This window comes from Lissotriton helveticus, chromosome 3_1, assembly GCF_964261635.1.
Source record: "Lissotriton helveticus chromosome 3_1, aLisHel1.1, whole genome shotgun sequence".
Lineage (NCBI taxonomy): Eukaryota > Metazoa > Chordata > Amphibia > Caudata > Salamandridae > Lissotriton > Lissotriton helveticus.
In genome coordinates, this window is record NC_136061.1 from 411,139,982 (window position 1) to 411,162,361 (window position 22,380).

Here is a 22,380-nt window from a genome sequence, read left to right on the forward strand (position 1 = left end):
AACTGCTTAACACATTCACAGATTTTACGTTGGCTCTTGATTTAAAAGTGAATTTTATAAAATTGTATATCATGGTGTGTGGCCCTAAAATGACCAAAAACACAGAAATACTTAGGGAATATCTTTAACAACAGGTTGAGTTGGGATCCGCTTGTTAGTGAAAGGGTGCAGCATGCTGGCAGGCTAGTTGAGGGGCTTTTCCGCTTTGCCAGAAAGCTAGGCCATAAGCCTGTGACTGAGCTGGTTAAACTTTATAAAGCCAAATGTGTGCCTGTTGCAACATATAGAGCATGAGTGTGCGGAAACCATAAGATCCGTCTGCTACAAGTTATGGAAAACAAATTCATTAAAAGACTATTGATGACCCCAAACAGTGCCCCTACAATCTTTTGTCATCAAGAGCTTGGGCTTGATTTAGTAGAGGATCGCATAGACATTGCCCCCTTGCTATTATGGGTTAAAATCTGTCTGTCCAAAGAGTCAGTGTTTTCCAGAGTGGTTAATAACAATTGTATTAATCTTGAAGGAGCACTTTCTATCCCTTGGCTCCGCTTTGTAAAGGATAGCCTTTAAAAGCTAGGTTTGGGGCACTATTTATATTGTCCGGCCAGCATCCCTGAAAACGCGAAAAATATCATAAAAGAGGCACATTCTACAAGGGGAAATATATTCCATTCTCACCCCGATGTAATAGGCCGCCCTTGTCTATTTCTGGATCAGCAATAATTCTATTTAACATTCACTATAAATGTACGACGCAATTTTATCTAACTAGATTTTGCTTACATACCTTGCATTTTCTGGTGAATATCCCAAAACAATTGGGATGGTAAAATACATTGGAGCCTTTCCCTTGTGATAATGTTGCAGCTCAGAGCAAAGTGCACTTTATGCTATTCTGAACCCTATATAAAGAACCAAGAAGAAGATTTTTTGTTCCAATTTTAAAACAAATCAGGCCCTGTTCCTATATTGAAAGTTTCTATTATCTATACTCTTTGGCTATTCATGATATATGCACCAGGGTATCCAACTATATTAAAGTCGAAATGGCTATTAGGAAACGGTATTAGTCATTGTTATTGAACCCGAATAGTGTAACTCCCTATCACACAAACTTGAGCACTGATGTATTTTTTGCGGAGCCACATGTTGTAATGATAATAAGTGCCTTGTAATGTAGATTGTATTTTTAGAAGATTGTTTTTAAGTTGTATATTTCTGCATTTTATACTGTTTTGTTCATAGATCACTGACTTGACTTAACATCAATAAACAGATTTCATATGATAATGATGTCGTAGCTGCTTATTCAGCATAACTACAGCACTACATAACACAAAGACTCAAGATAGAATGTGTGAAACTTGCTATTTGTGCCATTTTGTCAGATGTGGCTTTCCTTTTTCTGCTTAGGTAGGTGCCATTGTGTGCTGAGTGTTTGCAACACTGACACTGTTTCTTTTTTCAGCCTGAATTGTGCATGTGTGACCTGCTGCCAGCCTTCAAAGTGGCAATTCGATTTCTGTGCCAGGCAAAGAATACTAGGCCTAATCACAACAAATCAGAGGGCAGTGACAAGGCAAAAGATGGTTGTGAGACTGTGTGTGGCTCTATGAGCTAATGTTCTTGATATTCTGGGTGTGAATGTGCATTGTGTGCATACTGCAGAGTCCTGCTGCCTGCCCTCTGTGCACACAGATATTGCCTGGCTCATGCTTAACCAGTGATAGCTTTACAGTGCTGTTCATATTGATGCCCCCCCCCCCCCAGTGCTGCCTTATATTGACTAGGTGCCAAAGTGCTGATCCTTATTGGTCACGACCACAGGATGCTGGTCTGTTAAACCAGAGACCTCAAGCTAGTGAGAATTAGGCAAATTCAGCAGTCATATCGTGACAGCTGCTTTTTAGACATAGTGGCCATTTTTTTTAAACAGAGTCAGGCCAGGGGTATGTGTTGGAATTGCTGACAAGATATAGCTAGGAGTCTGCATTGTAATGTACATGCTCCACTACGTCATCTTAACCGGTGTGGTCACAAGTGTATGTTGGCCTCAGCAGCCATGGCGCCGTGGGCTGCGTGGTTTCTTGGCACAAAGAACTTTAGCACCTCACCAAGGATAGTAAGCACTATGTAGGTGCAATTACAATACAGGGAACTGCAGTATGTAGGCTTTTGTTTTAGAGATTGTAATGCAGATGATCAGAGTAGAAAATAAGGGAAGTCTTGGTTAAAAGCAAAAGACAAACTAAAACCAAGAAAACAAATTTAGACAAAACTTTTACCAGCACCAAAACCAGCTCTGCGACTGCATGTCAGCCAAGACCTCCACGAGGAAGTGATCTTACTGCAGGGGTCTGTGAACTGCCTGCAGACCAGCTGTGAGGGCAACTGAGCTGTCATAAATTAAAATAGTGCAATCCCAACAATTATTTTAAATTGCTTTTATTTTTAATTTAAGGTATATGCCTTATATTTTATATGTACATGGGTGAAAGGTAAAAAAGAAAATTGTTGAATATTTTGTTCTAAGTCACATTTCTGGTCCCACCCCATTACACTCAGGATCACAGCACAGCTTCCATATTTTTTGTTATGCACTTGAACGCTGGCTGTGGGTAAGCCAAGCTGTATTGGCTTTGCTCTTGCAGGCTGGCAGCACTTGCGTGACACAAACAGCTGTTGAAGTCGATCCTTTTTAGGTCGAGCCTAGCGCAGAGCGCATGTGCTGCTCTAGGAAAACGACCTCTTGGAATCACTCTGGACTTTTCACACGCTTGTGTGTGTTTTTTTTGTGGCTTTTTTTCTATTGGGCTTTGCGTGCGAAGACAGCACGCAATTGGGCAAAGGCGGGTGCATATCCCACCTTTCCCAGGAAATGTATCCGCCGACAACCTACGGCTTGCTGTTACGAGTAGCGGCGTGCAGGCTGCCATCTGTTTTGGATCAGGTTTCACGCTTCCCTGGGGAATGCACAAGCATGCGCTTCAAAACCATTTCAGCATATCTGGCTGCAGTCTTATTTCACAGCGCCGAACTGTTTACAGCATGTAGCCAGGGTACTGGTTTAGCTTGGTGGTGAATTTCACATTTGATTGTCATCTAATTCCTCTCATGATTGCTCCATTTGGATGCCTGCCTATGTGTTAATGGTGGTGTTCGATTCCACATCATTTCTGTTTGTACATATAGCGCATCGGTACTATGGCTACCCAAGGATAAGGAGCGGTATTGCCGGTGTAGGTACTTTGCATTTCCCTCACTTTTCTTGACATTTCTTCTCTTCTGTGGCCTCTTCTGCTGTCCACTCTCACCAGCTTTATGCCCCTGAACGCTGGTGTATGAGGACTCGCGTATGACCTTTCATTAATGCCCATTATGACATTATCAATATTTTTAAATGGTTACTGTGAGAGGGGAATTGCAGGAAGCACCAGCGCTTTTGATTTTGATCTTCTGCGGTTGCTATTTTTGGAGGTTTATGCACCCGTCCCGTTTTCTGAATTTGTAAACCGGTTCATAAATAGAAATTTAACCAGGCATGCTTCGTTCATAGGGAGGCGTTTCAACTTGCTGCATTTTCCAACAATGCTGTACAATAAACCCAAGAATACAATGGGAGGACGAATGGCTTTGCAGCAGGAAGACCGGAACTTTCCCTAAGTACATGACCCCCGCTAGAATAAACCCTGATCCATCAGTGCAATCTCGTGCGCTCACCACCTCCCCACCCTACGACCTCTCCTCCACCCCAACGAGGTACAGGTATCAATCAGAAGGGGATTAAGGGCAAGCTAGCTTCTTACAATGGCGTGAGACATTTAGAAATATCTAGGACTACAAACTCCACAATGCACTTCGCCTGACTAGGTACAGAAAGCCTTAATAAAAGCTTTTGTTTAGCCCACCTGTAAAAAAAGAAACTGTATCTATTTTCTTAATGTCAACATTACTTAGCAGTTTTAAACCGAGAAGGTGAAGGCCTCGGGCAGTGCTAATTTACTGTTCTAACTCAAGGTATTATTACCCGACACCCCGGGTGGTTATTGTGGTTCCGTCCATGGCACTCGGTGTGACATTGTGAACAGTGAATTGTCTGCTTATTAGAGGACTGTGGCCAGCCCCAGTCGTAGTGTAGAGCTCAAAGTCGAGTTTGGTTAGAGTGGAACATGTTTAACATAACTTTCACAAACACCAGTTCTCTAGAATACATAACAAACTGAATTCACTTGGCACTTTAAACATTTGATTTACAAGTGACCAACTCGTTGTCATTCATATAATCGCCCTCACACGGATGAATGGCTGAGACTGTAAATTTCAGACCCGACTAGACAGATCTCATCAGCAGCAGATGCACAAATCGGGTCGGTTCCTGGCAGCGGTACCTGTGACATACACGTACAGCCATTGTGAGCTGCCAGTGGGGGATAATATACTGCATTGCTAAACACTTATAAGGTCCCAAAGGCGAGACCTATTGGCTATGCCAATGCTTGTTATGTGCAGTGATGCATCTGAGAGTGTGGGGTCCCTGATGTGCCAACTTTGGAACTGGGGAACCAGATTATAGTGTTGGCTAAATATACTGTGATTCTGGCTAAATCACTTAATCTCTGAGTGAAAAAATAATAATGCCTAATGTAACCGGCGCTCATGTAAAGCTCTCCCATATCTTCAGGTCGAGTTTGCACTATATAAAACCAACTGCAAAAAATAATCAAGCTATCACAAGAAGTCTACATGAATTACATATTATATGGGGCGGATTCTCTGGTGGGCAACGCTCTTATCACACTGATCTCTTGGGATACTGTGGGTGTTCCAAACAAACTTGCCCTACTGCCACTCCCCCGGGGATATATGACAGAGTGAGAGCAGCGCGCACTCACAGTATTTGCATAATTTGACGTCAATGTCCTCTCTCCTAGCATGCCAAAGCTGTCCCAAGGTCACTTACCGGCATACCAGACGCGATGGTCAGCGCGAGCAGAGTCAGGACTGGAAGTGGCTATAAGGCAGAGAGAGCTCTGATAGTTCCTAGTGCAGGGAATTCTTCCCTATACACCAGTTACACCAAGGCACCAGTCACTGCTGCTTTCGCTTCCCTGTAATCAGTTAATGCCCAGAGTAATGTGTGCAACTGTCCTAGAGTGAAGCCCTGGTGTATACTATACTGTGGGACCTGTGAAAGGGCACATGGTGGCCCAGGCCAGGACCCTTACACTTCTTTGCTAAGGAGGGTGGCAGGCACCCAAATGGAAGCAAATTAAGAGGTGCAGCACCCCTTACCCACCCGTATCCCAATGACACCGCCCAACACACCGACTACAATGGTGCCTGATTTGCAGCTAGGCCAGTGCATTGGTAAGGCCTGTGGGCCTGGGTAAAGTTACCTGTCAGACAGGCTCGTGTGATGCCCCTGAGCACTCCTCAGGTCCTCCGCTCCGATACTAACAGTATTTCTGAGTGGTGATCACGCCAGGCCCTGGGATTCACTGGTCCTGAGTCAGCCTAAGTCCTTCTGGTGCCTCTGCCAACACCACCCCACAAATACAGACACTGATATTATGCTGCTGATAATGATAGCAGCATGAGAGGATTGGCTGCAGCTGGCTTGCTCAATGTTCCAGCAGGCACAGGAGGCCTGTGCCTGCCCTCTACCCTGCTGTCCAAGAAAGCTAGGTGGAGAGGTTTACATTGCGCATGTCAGGCTGACCTTCACAAGACAGCCGGCCAAGTGACTTGCGCAGTGTAAAAACTGGAGCTGCCAGGAACACTGCTCCCAGCTGCCAATCAGCAGCAATGGCCGGGCCCAGGGCTTCCACTCAGCTCAGCTGAAATGAGAAATAAAATAGTAATGAAATCTCCACCCAAAGGGAGGAACTCCTGCTGCATGTCAGTCTGACAGAAACTTAAGAAAAACCCTCGGAGTACCCTAGTGAGTTCAGCTGCCTTAAAGTTATGCTAGTGTACTTTGGGGATATCTAATACAATTGTCTGCATGGCTTCATAGTACTATTGTGATCTAATTTAGCAGACAGTAGCTCTGGTATATATTGATGATTTCTAACCCTGTTGGGTTCTTGAAATACAGAGTTCCATTTCTAACTTTATCTTTGTTTATTGTGCACTGTCACCTTGGTCGGCTCCTCACAGGCATTTCATGCGCAAGAGTGCCTCCAACAAAGGGCTGCTTTAAGAAGAATACAGGACACAAATATAAAAGTGTGTGCCGTTCATGAGGTTTTCTACATTCCCACTTGGTCTCTGGAGCACACAGGAAAATCTTTGTCCACATGGGCACTTGTCAATTGTGCTTGTATTGTGGGTCCACTGAAGTGCAAGTATCCCTGTATTCTGGGTGGAAAACTCTACATCTTGAGTTTTCATACGAGACTGGAGTTTGATGCCATGTTAGCAAGACTTTTTATGTTACTGAGGAGGTAATCATATACAACGAACAAATACAAAAACTAAAAAGATTGTGATGCTCATCTCTTCTCCCTGCCAATGTCCTGTTACTGATATGTTGTGTGATCCTCGTTGTCCGTTCCTTACAACATTACACTTGTCCCACATGGTTACTTGTCAGTAAGAGACTCATCCTGGCGATTGTCCATGGATCTATCTTATATCCCCACCAAAGCCCTCCCAAAGATGTCCTCACCCGATCACTTGTTTCCAGTGGTTAATAGCGTACCCTTTCAACTACACTGGGTGTAGTCAGCTATTTCCCTCCTCCATTCCCAGCCTCTTCAAACATTGTTATTATGTTCCCCACGCCCGTCCCAATATTTCTAAGACCTCAGTTATCTTTTTGTCTATGTGAGACAGCCTGATATGTTTTTCCTTCGCCAGTGACCATTCAATAGTGTTTCTCAACCAAAGTGTCACCTCTGATCCAGGATTGCCAAGCCACCCCATGGATATATACTGTTTTGCAAGGAGGAGGGTAAGATGAAGGAATTTATATTGCATCTTCCCTTTTTCAAGTCTGCTTATGATACATAATAATGATTCAGAAAAGGGGGTGGTGATGAACAGAGTGCCTGAATTAAGCAGACCACTCTTACCCAGTCCAAAGATCAGGGCTTGATCCATCACCGTTTTTTAGCTCACTGCACCATCCCAGCTCAGAACTTGGCTATATGCAAATTAGTCTGTTCCTGTCCCAGTGCATGATGGGAACAGGGCAAACCAAACTACCAAGCCAATTCTTGTACTGGGAAGGAAACAAGCTTCCGGGGACCGGTTTCTGCCATTTCAGGCGTCGTCGGCCCGGCTTGCTTGAATCCTGATGGTGCAATGAGCAAGGGACTCACATCTGAGTATACCCTTCCACGCTTATGGTGGACAAAATGATTCAGAAAAGGGGGTGGTGATGAACAGAGTGCCAGAATTAAGCAGACCACTCTTACCCAGTCCAAAGATCAGGGCTTGATCCATCACCGTTTTTTAGCTCACTGCACCATCCCAGCTCAGAACTTGGCTATATGCAAATTAGTCTGTTCCTGTCCCAGTGCATGATGGGAACAGGGCAAACCAAACTACCAAGCCAATTCTTGTACTGGGAAGGAAACAAGCTTCCGGGGACCGGTTTCTGCCATTTCAGGCGTCGTCGGAAGACGGCTGTAATGCCAGAAACCAGTCCCCGGAAGCTTGTTTCCTTTCCAGTGAAGAATTGGCTTGGTAGTTTGGTCTGCCCTGTTCCCATGATGCACTGGGCCAGGGACAGACTAATTTGCATATAGCCAGGTTCTGAACTGGGATGGTGCAGTGAGCTAAAAAACGGTGATGGATCAAGCCCTGATCTGTTGACTGGGTAGGAGTGTTCTGATTAACTCAGATACTCTGTCCATCACCACCCCCTTTTTGAAATTATTCTGGCCACCATGAGTGTGGAAGGGTATGCTCAGACATGAGTCCCTTGCTCACTGCACCATCAGGATTCAAGCAAGCCGGGCCGAAGACGGCTGTAATGCCAGAAACCGGTCCCCGGAAGCTTGTTTCCTTTCCAGTGAAGAATTGGCTTGGTAGTTTGGTCTGCCCTGTTCCCATGATGCACTGGGCCAGGGACAGACTAATTTGCATATAGCCAGGTTCTGAACTGGGATGGTGCAGTGAGCTAAAAAACGGTGATGGATCAAGCCCTGATCTGTTGACTGGGTAGGAGTGTTCTGATTAACTCAGATACTCTGTCCATCACCACCCCCTTTTTGAAATTATTTTGGCCACCATGAGTGTGGAAGGGTATGCTCAGACATGAGTCCCTTGCTCACTGCACCATCAGGATTCAAGCAAGCCGGGCCGAAGACGGCTGTAATGCCAGAAACCGGTCCCCGGAAGCTTGTTTCCTTTCCAGTGAAGAATTGGCTTGGTAGTTTGGTCTGCCCTGTTCCCATGATGCACTGGGCCAGGGACAGACTAATTTGCATATAGCCAGGTTCTGAACTGGGATGGTGCAGTGAGCTAAAAAACGGTGATGGATCAAGCCCTGATCTGTTGACTGGGTAGGAGTGTTCTGATTAACTCAGATACTCTGTCCATCACCACCCCCTTTTTGAAATTATGATACATAATAAGCATTATGTAGGGGAAAGACCAAGGACTATACCTGTTGTTCCTTGGATCCACTCCACCACTAATAAGTCAAAACCTTTTTGCAGTACCATGCCAGATGTAAAAAATGTGGCTCCTCCCGCACTCCGAAATGAGGGCAGGCTGTAAAACAGCTGACATAGAGCCTATGTACTTTAAGAGGGTTAAGATATGAACGATGCACATAATTCAAATGAAGGAATTCGAATCTGGCAATACTGGAGACTGGTATGCTGTTACTGCAATTTACGCCGCATTTTAAGCAACACTGCATTTTTAGTTTGTTCTGCACTTGAACGTGTTTTTAGTCTTGTAATCACTTCGAAAACAGTCAACTACCCAGCGCTTACCTGGCCCATGCCCCTTAGCCCCACCGCAGCCGATTAGACGCTGCCTGGGGTCCGACTCGTTTCATTAGCGCACGCCATCTTGGTGGTGAATTGGGCGAGCGGTCTAGTGCTCGGCCCCTCCCGCACCAGCCACTACAAAAGACTTCCCTAACCACGCGCACCACTGATTGAGAGTGTGCGAGTGATTGTCCTGAGGCGGAAGCCAGGACTGGTATGCTGTTACTGCAATTTACGCCGCATTTTAAGCAACACTGCATTTTTAGTTTGTTCTGCACTTGAATGTGTTTTTAGTCTTGTAATCACTTCGAAAACAGTCAACTACCCAGCGCTTACCTGGCCCATGCCCCTTAGCCCCACTGCAGCCGATTAGACGCTGCCTGGGGTCCGACTCGTTTCCTTAGCGCACGCCATCTTGGTGGTGAATTGGGCGAGCGGTCTAGTGCTCGGCCCCTCCCGCACCAGCAACTACAAAATGGCCCCCCCCTACAGGGAGCGCAGCGGGCGCGCCGGCAGCGCGCCAAATGCAAGCCCGTCTGCGCCCGTCCGCGACTGGACGGGACCAGGGGCCACAACCCCTGCCCCTTTTCCAGGTTACCTAAGGGGATACAGCTCCAGCGAGTTACTCAGCCTGCGACCTCCAGCAAAGGTATTATGTAACCACTCTTATCACCCTTTAAACTTGCCACCCCAATGTCAGCATTGTAACACCTATCTTAAAGCTATTTCCACCACTAAGAGCCAGCAAAACTATAGTATGTTTCTTCTTAATTGTAGGTCCTTGCCTAAACATCAAACAGAATTATCCTTGTTACTTGACGAGCTAAATCCGGATATATTCTTTCTCACTGAGACATGGTTGACTCCGCATTCAGAACCAGATATAATACGAGCACTGCCACAGGGATATCAAATAGCAAGGACAGACCGCTCACTTTGGAAAGGCGGCGGATTAGCAATAATATTCAAAGATCATTATATCTGCCGCTGCTCCCCCAGCCCCTTCTTGGACTGTGAAAGCATGTCCTTTAGTTTGGAGCTTTCGCCAAACATTAGTTTTTCTGGAGCACTGATTTACCGCCCTCCAGGACCGGTTAAACAGTTCTTATGCTCTCTGTCCTCAGTAGTCGCAGATCTTGCTGTCACCTCTGCTAATTTCACACTGTTGGGCGATTTGAATATGCATTTCGACGACACCAGGGACCATACGGCACAAGAGTTAATGGCAGATTTCTCCACATTACAGTTAACCCAGCTTGTCTCACTACCCACACATATTAAAGGGCACTTGCTGGATCCTGCATTCAGTAACTGCCCCAATTTGAAGGCAGAGCCTCCTACTGCGCTCCCGTGGACTGACCATTGGTTAGTCCCTCTTATTTGGAACACTTACAAACCCCCCGCCTTGATACCAGGGCTACGGGAAGCACGAAACTGGTCCAAACTCTCACTAGACAAGTGGGTCGACGAGCTACAAGCCACAATACCATCAATCAACGCAGATCCCCTTGGTAGCTAATGATGATTTCAACAACTGAATCACTAAATCACTGAACATCATACTCCCCGTTAGGAAAACCCTGGCAAAAAGATCTAGGACCTCGGTTCTCTGGTATTCGGAGGAGCTTAGGGACATTAAACGCAAGTGTGAGAGGAAATGGCGTCTGGGTTACACAGACCCAGATAAAACCTTGTACAGAAATTCCATCAGGGACTACAAGAAGGAGATTAAAAAAAAAGCACAAGCCCTGTACTATACACAAAAAATCTCCGAAGCCAGCTCTAATTCTAAGGAGATCTACCTGATTGTAAAAAGTCTTACTAAACTCCCCCAGCCCCCTGTAAATAGTGAAGACTTACAAGCTCGCTGTAATGACCTAGCGGACCTAGCACTTTTTACAACAAAGTGGATCTTATTTATTCATCATTTTCAACCACCGTACCAAATGCTCCAGTAGATATCTTGGCAAATTCTAAGCAGGATAATTTAGGCAATTTGTCATCTGTGCTGGTTGAGTTTCCTCGGCTACACCCAGATTTACTTGCTACTTTAATGACGCAGGTAAAATCAGGCTCTCCCGGTGATCCTGCTCCTCCGAGCTCTCTAATGGCCGTCTGCCACACTATCCTTCCTGTTATGCTGGAGGTACTCAATGCCTCAATCTCTACTAACACTGTCCCACCGGCATGGAAAGAGGCTAGGGTGAGGGCACTCGTGAAGAAACCCAACATGGACATTACGAACTTTAGTAATTATCGTCCCATTTCCCTGCTCCCTTGGGTCAGCAACATATTAGAGAAATACATCAATAGTCTTTTGACTAATTTTCTAGAAAATAATCAGTTGCTTGACCTCTCACAAACGGGCTTCCGCCCCAAACATGGGACGGAATCTGCTTTGCTGGCAGTTTTGGAGGAAACTAGAGGAATCTTGGATCGGGGAGGATCGGTGGCAGTCATCCTCCTCGATCTAAGTGCTGCCTTTGACACGGTAAATCATAATATCTTATTGCAGCGTCTCTATGATATTGGGATTCAGGGAGGAGCGTTGAAATGGCTCAGGTCATTCCTGAGTGATAGAACCTTTCAGGTTTTTGAGGGAAATACCATCTCCACCAGCAGACCTTTGGGCTGTGGGGTCCCGCAGGGCTCCTCGCTTAGCCCGACGTTGTTCAACGTTTATATGAGGCCGCTGGCTGGGATCGTCCGTCCATATGGTATTAAGATCGTTACCTATGCGGACGATACCCAGCTGGTGGTCTCTCTGACGCGGGCCGAGGGCTCTGCGGCTATGGTAGATCTGGCGGGTTGCTTGAGCGAAGTGAACAGCTGGATGACCCTGTCTTGTCTCAAACTTAATGGGGACAAGACAGAGGTCATGCTGTTGGGACGCTCGGCTCCATCTTCGATGGGCTCGATTTGGCCAGCCTGTTTGGGTCCCCCTCCAGCTCCCAAGAATGCCATCAAGAGTCTGGGCATTTGGCTGGATAGGTCCCTAACGTTAGATTACCAGGCCGTCAAGCTATCTGCCACCTGCTTTGGCCTTCTCAGAATGTTAAGGAGGAAACTCCCCCTGCTACCATTCAAGGCCAAACAAACTGTCGTACAGGGATTGATCCATTTTAGGCTGGATTTTGGAAACGCACTTTATCTTGGAGCCCCTGACTCCACATTGCGGAAACTGCAAGTTATTCAAAACTGTGCGGCCCGCACCTTACTGCAAATCCCCCGTAGGCTCTCTGCCAAACCTGGACTAATAACATTGCATTGGCTCCCTGTTAGGGACAGAATTAGCTTCAAGTCCCTCTGCATTGCCCACCAGTCATTCTGGGAAACTGGTCCAGTAATCAATCTCCCTTTAATCACCCCTTATCTCCCCAGCAGACAGCTGCGTTCAGCCAACGCATTTCTTGCTGTCGTGCCCAAGGTTAAACGGACTAGAGTGGGAGGCCGTTCTTTCACTCTAAATGTGGCCAGGTTGTGGAACACTCTCCCCCTCCACCTAAGGTCCAATCCAGACCTAACTTCCTTCAGGAAACAATTGAAAACTTTTTTGTTTAATAAATAGGCCCTCTCCACCCTCCGTGTCATCCGCCCAATCGTAAGTACATTTTTCAGTCACAGCGCTTGGACGCCTCCGGGCAACTATTTGCGCTTTACAAAACGCATTTTCATTTAATTTCATTTCATTTCAGATGTCATCTTCCATTCATTGTCTGTGAGTGGACCTCCAAAACCATTATTCCATGCCATTCGAGCTGCCAGCTGTCATCAAAGTTTATCTGAGTTGAGGGGCTTTATATAGCCAGGACACCAGATGGCAACCCTCTTCCACAGTAAGGAGCACATATAGGGGCACATGCATCATTGAGAATACCGGTCTGCGAATCTGCCCCTTTGCGAAAAGTTGTTTTGCATTTGGGATGCATCAAACCAAATGCAATTTCGCAATGTAGGGAATTGCAAATTTTGCAATGACCTGAATTGCAAATGCATTTAGGGAATCGTAAATTGCGATTCCCTAAATGCAATGCATGATACACTTCAAAATTGCTCATTCTCAATTGGGAACCACAAATTACCATCAAATTCAAGTTGATGGTAATTTGCTAAAACTTTGAAAAATGCACAAAGTGGCATGTTGCGCACACACACGCCCTTGGGGCATGAGTGTGCCCAACATGTGATCACATGTCAATTTCAGGGGTGCATCAGGGTAGCCTTTTGGCCCCCTTGGACCCTTATAATTGCATGCGCAATTTGAGAGTACCTACTTGTTACTCGCAAATTGTGCATGCAATTCCCATTAATTCCTATGGGCTTTTGGCCCATAAAATATGAATGGAAAGCTATCCTTTAATTGTGAATCGCGAAACCTACTTGCATAGGCAATTGCGTTTCCATAATTGTGATTCCTTAATAATCGCAATTATGGAATCGCAATTGCCTACATTGATGCATGTGCCCATTAGGCTTTCTAATCGGGAAAGCGGCTGTGGAAATTCCGTCTAAATTTATCTAGGGGTTTGTGTGCTTTTAGCATATTGTATGTAGTGGCCCTCATCCACTGAGAAAATTTCACAGGCCTCCTAGAAAATGTAAAACATTTCTCAGGATAGAGATCACCTAGCAGTGAACACCCTTCCTCCTGCCAGCACGCAATAGACATGGTAAAACTTTGCAATAGACATGGTAAAACTTATGTCTTTAAATGGTTTCAGTACCCACAAGTCCAGGTTCCTGGTGAAGGGGGGTACCGAAGGACCCTGGAGATTATTTGTTCTCAAAGTCAGGTAGACCAGAAGGAGGAATTCTTTTACCACGTTTGAGCCCCTCATCAAAAGCTCCAGTAAGGGTGTGTCCTTGCATGTCCTTCATAGCAACCGTTTCCCACTATTATCTGTTTCGGCCATCCATTTTCCTGCGTGTTGAACATGTGCTGTATAATAACATATTGCGTCGGAGCTACAGCCCACCCTCCTCCTGATCTAAATCCAAGGTGTTGAGAGCCACACAGCTTCTCTTTCCTGCCCATACCAGCGATATCAATAAATTGTTTATTTGTTGGAAAGTGGCACGACGTAGGGGGAAATAAAGAGTGATGGATCACATAAGGGCATCTAAGGATAAACACCATCTTGGCAACGGCAACCCTCCCCATCTTCACAAGGGAAATTTGGCCCAAAACTAGATGGACGATTGCAACCCATGCATTAACCTTTCAACATAAACGGCAGACTGTTTCTAGGCTGCAGATGCTGCTCTTATGTCGACATATCTGAATTTGTCCTCCTCCCTGTGAAGGCCAAGGTTCGGCAGGCAACCTGCAACCTGCCTAGCTCGACGCAAATGCGCCCTAGGGGAAGAGTATAGTTTTCTTTTCTGTTAACCTTAGACCCCGTCACCTTGCCAAATTCATCTAAAAGTGTTAATAAGCCTGCCCCAGACTCCCTCGGCCTCAATAAGTAAAATAGGACCTCATCTGGTAGACAGAAAGCACATGGGTGGTATCTCCCAATCAGATTCCCCAAACCCTCAGCACTCCCTCGAGTTTTACGGCAAGCGGTTCCAACACTAATCAAAATACGGTGCCATGCTGCACCTCCAAGGTCTCGGACACAACTCTCTCACTCCTCACCCAGGCCCTGGGATTTGTCCTGGAGCAACTCGACCCAAGCATGAAAGTTAGTCATGAATCACATCCTCTTCAACCCACCTCCAAATAAGTCCAATCCAGCATGTCAAAGGGCTTGGTGATATCCAGCGACGCCAAGACCAGCTCCGCGTCCCAGTCTTGCACTGGGTACAATCGCTGAGTCAATTTTTAAATAGCCTTTAAACAAGGCCAGCTGATATCAGTTTGACTTGAGAAAGAAAGTGCACCTGTTCCAAAGATCAGCATGCTTACATACCAGGGAGCACCACAGAACCTTTCCACATTAATTAGTAGCTGAGAGGGGAAAGAAATGGAGTCTTTACCTCTCCAAAGACCTTCATATTGTCAATGAAGCATGCAGCAACTGGCGCCCCTAATTCTAACGGGATGTACTGGGGAACCTGCAGGAGGAGTTTGCAGGTGGCTAACTGAAGTTAAAGTTAAATTAGGATACGAAAAACTTTTTGTGTTGTCTCCGTGGCTGACCCACAGTCATCTGAGCAAGTACTGTGATAACAAGAAATATCCTCGAGCAACACAAACTATCTTTTACATAATTTCAAACAGCAAAGAACTCAATATCCAGAGACCTTCTAAGTTCAACTCTAAGAGCACAAGCAAATCATATTGCTGCCCTAAAACCTCGGGGGAAAAAAGAGTTGCTCAAAAACGCATTTAAATAGCAGTGTAGTTAAATAATGGCAGAAAGGACACCCACTTTATATTGCAAATTGAGTTTAAAAGTCCTTGTCACGTGATATTCAGTCTGAACCCCTTCCTCATAAAACTATCACCCTTTTGATTATCCCCATTTCTCACCACAGTTATCGCCCTTTTCTCCCCAAGAGCTACGAACAGCAGTCTATTGTCAAGTAGCAGAGACTAACTGTAACCCTATTTTTGTACTGGTACTGTCTGTGGAGGATTACGTTTCTACTCACATATATTACATATAGGAAGGGAAATCTATCAAAACACCTGAATGAAGCCATCCAGCCATATAGTTGTAAACACATTACCTTGTGATGTCATCAAAGACACCATAGCCCGTCTTTTTGTCCATCACCCACTGACCAATGAACACGCTCGGGGAGAAGGAGGTTAACTTGCCACTGCGCAGCATGCCATGCCCGTGACGCATGTTATCTTGGAAGCACCCTTCGTAAACCTCTCCTGTGGCATAGCTGCAATTACAGAAAGTACTTAAAAAAAGTGTATATTGACTAAAATGAAAGATGTAAAAGACTTGAATTGAGTAAACAATCCTTAAGCCTTGCCTATGAAAATGATAATCTCTCACATTAAAAGGTAGAGAAGCAATAAGAATGAACCTTTGAGACAATGAAAAACAGAATAATTCATGCTAAGAGTAAAGGCAGGTCCTTTTGTTATTTAACCATTTATTTACTTTATCTTGTTCGCTTTACCTTTAAGTGTCAGTCAGTCACTTAACCTACCACCACGCTACTAAGAACTCAATGGCAAATATGGCCACTCACAACTGTTCCTGTTTTGTAAAATAAAATAGCTAAGCAAGCAGGTAGGTGCTACACTGTGCACTTTAGGGACTCCTTTGAAATTCAGTTTTACAGCTCAGTCAAGACACTTTTCATACCCGTTCATAATGACCAGAATGGTTGTTAGCACTCAGATGTAATAAAATACTTTGGACAGAAGAAGGGGAGAAGTTCACAGAAGGCCATATAGCATTACTGAACAAGTTACTTACCTTCGGTAACTATATATCTGTAAGAGACATAGATTAGTTATGGATTCCTCACCTTATAACTCGTTTACCGCGGCGTGGAGATTGAGTCGCTCAATCTCCACGCAAGGAGGTGGAGGCTGGACAGATTCAGGTGGAGAATCGTCCTCTGCTGCGACAGAAGATCCTCCTGAAGGGGCAGTCTGATCAGAGGATCGATGTCCATGTGCAAGAGCTCGGGATACCAGACTCTTCTCGCCCAGTCCGTGGCCACAAGAATGACTTGTGCCCGGTCGCGCTTGATCTTCTTCAGCACTCTGTGTAGAAGTGGTATAGGCGGAAAGGCGTATAGAAGACGACAACTAAACTTGTAATGAAAAGCATCGCCTAACGAGTGCCGTCTTGGAAATTCCAACGTGCAAAACTGCTGACATTGCGCGTTCTCTTCGGTGGCGAAAGATCTAACCAAGGCTCTCCCCACTGTTGAAAGGACCAACTTTGAGTGAAGACGCCATTCGTGATCCATCATTCACCGGCGGCTGAGGTCGTCCGCCCTGGAATTCAGAGAACCTCCAGGTGTTGAACCATCAGGGACATGTCCTGGTTTTCCAGCTACTTCCAGAGTGGAAGTGTATATATATATATATATATATATATCTGTTTCAATCAGCGGCCCACCCTCTATCCAGAACCACGGCAGAGAAAGAAACGGAAGACCCAGGATGCAGGTGAGTTCTTTATTCAGGCACACCTCGCCAGCATAACGTTTCGGCCTGCCCAGAGGCCTTGGTCACATGACGCAATGAGGGAAGTGAGCAAAATTTAAAGTGCAAGTGCATAAGAAACAGTACATTTCATTGGCTGACATTGCGATGAGGGGTGTATCTTGTATCAATGGGCATAGAAAACACAAATCAAAGTGCAGTAGTGGGGTGATCCCTGTACATTTTCAAACAATTGCTGTATAAATACATATGCTCTTTTGAAAATTGCTAGTGCATGGTGGCAAATCTATACTTTATAGCAAAATATATCGATAAAAGCTAATAAATAATTTTATCATTTTAAAAAACCATTATATTAAATCTCATCCAATTTAGCACACCTAAACACAGGATATTATGTGTCAGAATACATAATTACCTTAAACATTTACATTTTATGTACTGCAAGCTATGGAAATATGAGTATGTAAATTATGTCTCCTATACTTGATATTAATGTTAACCATCATGAGTTGTTTCACTGATGTTAACAACTACCCAAACCACCCAACCTTCTATCTACCAAGCTGGGCTCAAGTCCAAAAGTCTTTTCCTAACAAGGAACCCAGACAGCCAAATACTCGTACAATGTGATAAAAAATGAAATTATATGTGCACACAACATACCAATTACAGTGGAAACCAAGATGTGATGGGTGATGCATATCTTGTGAATACAATCTCATAGAACTAGAGGAACCAGAAATGTTCTAATGCTACAAATGCAACCGGTCAACCTTGCTGTTAATACATCAATAGTTGAAACGGTGGAGAAATACAAAAGATTAACATGGTTCGTATCAGTGAAAAACTATCTACATTAAGCATTATTTAATGGACGATTGGAAACACTAGACAAAATATCGTCAAGATCACTAGAGACAAGTATAAAAATCCTGCGTGGAGTTAAGGCCACGAGGAGTTTTACTGTCCATCACCAGAATGTATCTTGTTTCTAGAGTTCTCAAGATACCTTCCCTGTTGCCACCCCTCCTCAATGGACCAACCGTATCTATGGCATAATACCTGAGGAGTCCACTGTTGTTATTGTGGTACTCCTTAAAATGCCTGGCAACTGGGTACGTGGCATCATTCGTATGGATGGCCCTTATGTGCTGGAGTATCCTCTTGTGGACCTGCAACTTGGTGCTCCCAATATATTGCAGGCCACATGGACACTCCAGCACATAAACCACGTACTCGCTCTTACACGTGAGTTGTTTATTGATTTTCCGCGGCACCGTGGAAAATGCTGTCAGGAACTCTGTTTTGTTGATTCCATGCAAGCAGGCTTTGCAACTAGAACATTTTCTAAAGCCTTTACTTGCAGCCATCCAATTTTTAGGGGGGATCACCTCAGGACTTGATTTTACCAAAGCATCCTGCATGGAGTATGCCTTCCTGAAAGTGATCGCAGGTTTTTTAGGCATGAGCTCCCCAATCACTGGATCTAATCTGATCATATTCCAATGTTTGTTCACTATCTTCCTAAGTGCCCCGTGTTGCCTGTTGTAGGTCCAAATGAGTCTTGTTGGTTGGTGTACCTTACTTTCAGGGGATATCTGAGCTTTTTTATGAGTCAAAGCGTCCTTGCGGGACAGGGCATTAGCTTTATGGATAGCTGTGTCTATTAGACTCTCTGTGTACCCCCTGGCTAAAAAACGTTGTTTGCTAGCTGACTGTGCTCTTGTACACTGATCATCTGTGCTACAAATGCGCCTAATTCTGAGCATCTCCCCATAGGGGATGCTTCTGATTAGGTGAGGGGGGTGATGGCTATCAGCATGCAGCACTGTATTGCCCGCAGTGGGTTTTCTGTAAAGTTTTGTTTCCAATCTGCCCTGAGTGACCTCGATCGTGATATCAAGGAAGTTTGCCCTAACTTGACTGAGATGGGACGTAAATGCCAAGTTAAAGACATTGCAATTCAATGTTTCAACAAAGTTGCTCGCTTCCTCAAATGTACCACGCCAATATATATATATTTTATTTACAGAGTTTTATATAGCGCGACTTGCACGAGCACCAGTTGCGTTACATGAGGACATATTAATTTTTTTTGTTAGGCACGAGGAGATTAAGTGATTTGCCCAGAATCACACGATGTTGAGCGTCCTTGACGAGACTCGAACCCGGTTCCCCAGCTTCAAGGTCGACCGCCCTAGCCATTAGGCCATTTCCTCTCCACGACACCACCCGCCCTGTTTTTTTGCAGTACCACATGGCGTTGGTGTTGTCCTTGAACACCTGCACTACTCTCCCTTTGACAGAATGAAGGAATGCTTTCAGTACAAGACGGATCGCTGGAAGCTCCAGAAGGTTGACCTGGAGCCTTGACTCCGCTGGAGACCAGAGGCCTCTGATCTCCGCCTCTCCCATGTGGCTGCCCCACCCCAAAAGTGATACATCTGTCACCATTGTGAACTCTGGCTGGGGAAGGGAGAAGGACCTGTCGTTGACCCAATCCTGGTCGTTAGCCACCACTGCAATTGCTGTGCAGTGTCCTTTGACATCTGGACGCAAACGGAAAGAGTCCCCTGATGCTGTGCCTACTGAACTTCAGGTCCCACTGCAGAGCCCGCATATGCCACCTGGCAGAGTCCACCAGCAGGATGCAGCAGGCCATGAGGCCCAGTAGCCTCAGGGTCATTCTGACTGAAATCCGGGATAGAAGATAAAAGATCGGAATCATAGCCTGAATATCCAGGACTTGCTGCTCGGAAGAATAAGTCCGAAACTGCGCTGTTTCCATAACAGCTCTGATGAAAATGAGCTTCTGAGAAGGAATCAGGTGTGACTTCGGCACGTTGATGGTGAACCCCAGCGAATGCAGGAGGTCGGCCGTAGTCTGGAGGTGGGAGACGACAGCCTGGGGTGAGCCCGCCTTTAACAGTCAGTCGTCTAGATAGGGGAAGACAGAAACCCCTGATCAGCGCAGTTGAGCTGCGACCACTGCCATCATATTTGTGAACACCTTAGGGGCGCTGGTAAGGCCAAATGGGAGCATTGTAAACTGAAAGTGCTCATCATCTACCGTGAACCGTAGGTGACGTCGATGGACCGGCAGGACGCTGATGTTAAAATAAGCATACTGCAAGTCCAATGCTACCATCCAGTCTCCAGTGTCGAGGGCAGACAGGACCTGGGCCAGTGTCAACATTTGGAAATTCTCCTTTCGGAGGAAGCGGTTGATGTTCCTGATATCCAAGACAGGCCCTTGTCCTTGTTTTTCTTGGGTACCAAAAAGTAGTGGGAATAACAACCACGACCTACTTCTGGGGCAGGAACTCACTCGATGGCTCCCTTGGACAAGAGAGCCATAGCTTCCTGTTGGAGAAGAGTCAAGTGATCCTCCAACATGCAATGGAATTGAGGTGGCATGGATGATGGGGTAGTCTTGAAGGGGAGGGCGTAGCCCCTTCGGACTACCAGCAAAACCCACCTCTTCGACTTGATGTTGAGCCAGTGGGGAAGGTGATGGTGAATCCTGCCGCCCACTGGTGAATGGTGGCCCTGAAAGGTGGGACTAGGAGGGCTTGAGGGCTGCTGAAGAGGGGGCGCTGGTGGAGTGGCCGGCCGCTGGCCTCCAGACCCACGACGGTGGGTCCCACGTCCCCAGATGCGCTAAAGATGGACAGCTTGCGCAGGCCTGTGGCTCTGGACGGAAGACGGCGGGGCACCGCTTCCTTAGCCACGAAAGGGTCTAAAAGCAGACTGCGCGGGGCGAGATGTGGAAGCGAGGCCCAAGGACCTGGCCGGATCCCTGGAGTCCTTAAAACGCTCAAGGGGGAAAGAAGAAAATAAAGGCAAAGCTAACAACAGGGTGCAAAAAATGAAAATTCAGGGCACAGAAACAAAAGGAAGAATGTAGGTGGCAATACACAACAGTACAGACCAGGAAAAAAGGCATGGCTAACAACAGGGCGCAAAAATTAAATACAGGGAACAGAAACAAAAGGAAGAATACAGGTGGCATACGCAAACAGTACAGACCAAGTGCAGCGAGCGAGCCTCGAACTTGCGACCGGCAGCAGTAGCAGGCTGGGTGGGGCGATCACACCAGGAGGAGCTGTTGCGGAGGTGAGGGGAGCGACCTGCCTGAGAGCAAGGCCTACGATTCACAAAATTGCAGGCCTTGGGACTGATTTCTTTTCTTTTTTTTCCAAACACAATTTTATTGATTTTCTCACATTACACATCTAGTCATCTGTACACGTATCCATTGCCCCTCCCCCCTCCACTCAATGTCCCCCAAACTCCAATAAACAGTTACATTTCACTGAATCCTGCTCTATTCTAGGTCCGCTATAGATAGCAGTAGTACGTTATTGTCCGTTCTGGAACTTCTGCCATGACTTTTAACATCAACAATACTTATTATTTTCTTGAGTTTATCAACTCACCCCTTCTCCCTCCCTCCCCCTCCCCCCTTCCTTCCACCGGTGTGTTCTTTAATCACTCCTGTTTGGTAAAGAAAGTGCATGTGTACATCCAACTAGATTGTTCATACTTGGAGACAGTCCATCCTATGCACCTTTATCTCGTACCTTCCACATCCGCCTGTTTGACCAGCTCCTGAACCAAATCTTCCCACGCTCTCGCTGCCTCCAGCGCTTTTTCATTATTTTGCCTCCGCGCCCGTCGCAGTCTAATTGCCTCCTCACTGCTAGCCCACTTAAGCAATTCAGCCTTCCACCTCTTGACACTAGGTCCTTCTCTTGCCTTTCAGCGCATCGTAATTTCTCTTTTTGCTAACACCAAGCCAATATCTATGAACTTATTAGTTTTCTTTGGCTTGGAGGTGTGAGGAAACCAGTGCAGTATGCATACAGCCAAATCGAAGTCTAAGTTGTGCTCTGTAAGCAAATTCAGTAGGCCTCCCACTTCCACCCAATAATTCCCTAGACTCGAACATCCCCAGAGCATGTGCTCCAAGTCTGCTCCCACAGCCGAACATCTAGGGCACATTGCATTGCTAGTGTCATAAAATGCTATGATCTTACTAGGTGTCAAGTACGCTCTATGCAAAATAAAGAAGTGCACCAGTTGGAATCGCGCATTTCTAGTTCCTTTCCAGGCCCTACGTAGGATTTGCCCCCATGCGGGCTCCGGTATGGTCTTCCCTATACTTCCCTCCCACTTCAAACGCAGCGTGTCTAGTAGGTCAAACCCTTCATTCAGCATTCTGGAATATAAACATGTAACTGCCATAAACGTACCACTCGCCATCACCACATACTGACATGCCATTGTTGTTTTAGGCTCTATTAATCCCTCCTTCCAATGCTTTTGGATTGCTCACAC

At 45.8% G+C, this 22,380-nt stretch overlaps 1 protein-coding gene across 2 annotated transcripts in view; it reads right to left on the reverse strand.

The window, feature by feature from the left end:
* The window catches only part of ALS2 (alsin Rho guanine nucleotide exchange factor ALS2), a 1,284,778-nt gene that overhangs the window by 558,658 nt on the left and 703,740 nt on the right, over positions 1-22,380 (reverse strand). For both annotated transcript variants that reach the window (XM_078680222.1, XM_078680224.1), the window contains one exon: positions 15,627-15,791. In XM_078680222.1, the coding sequence (XP_078536348.1) occupies positions 15,627-15,791 (165 nt within the window). The remainder of the gene's footprint in view (positions 1-15,626; positions 15,792-22,380) is intronic.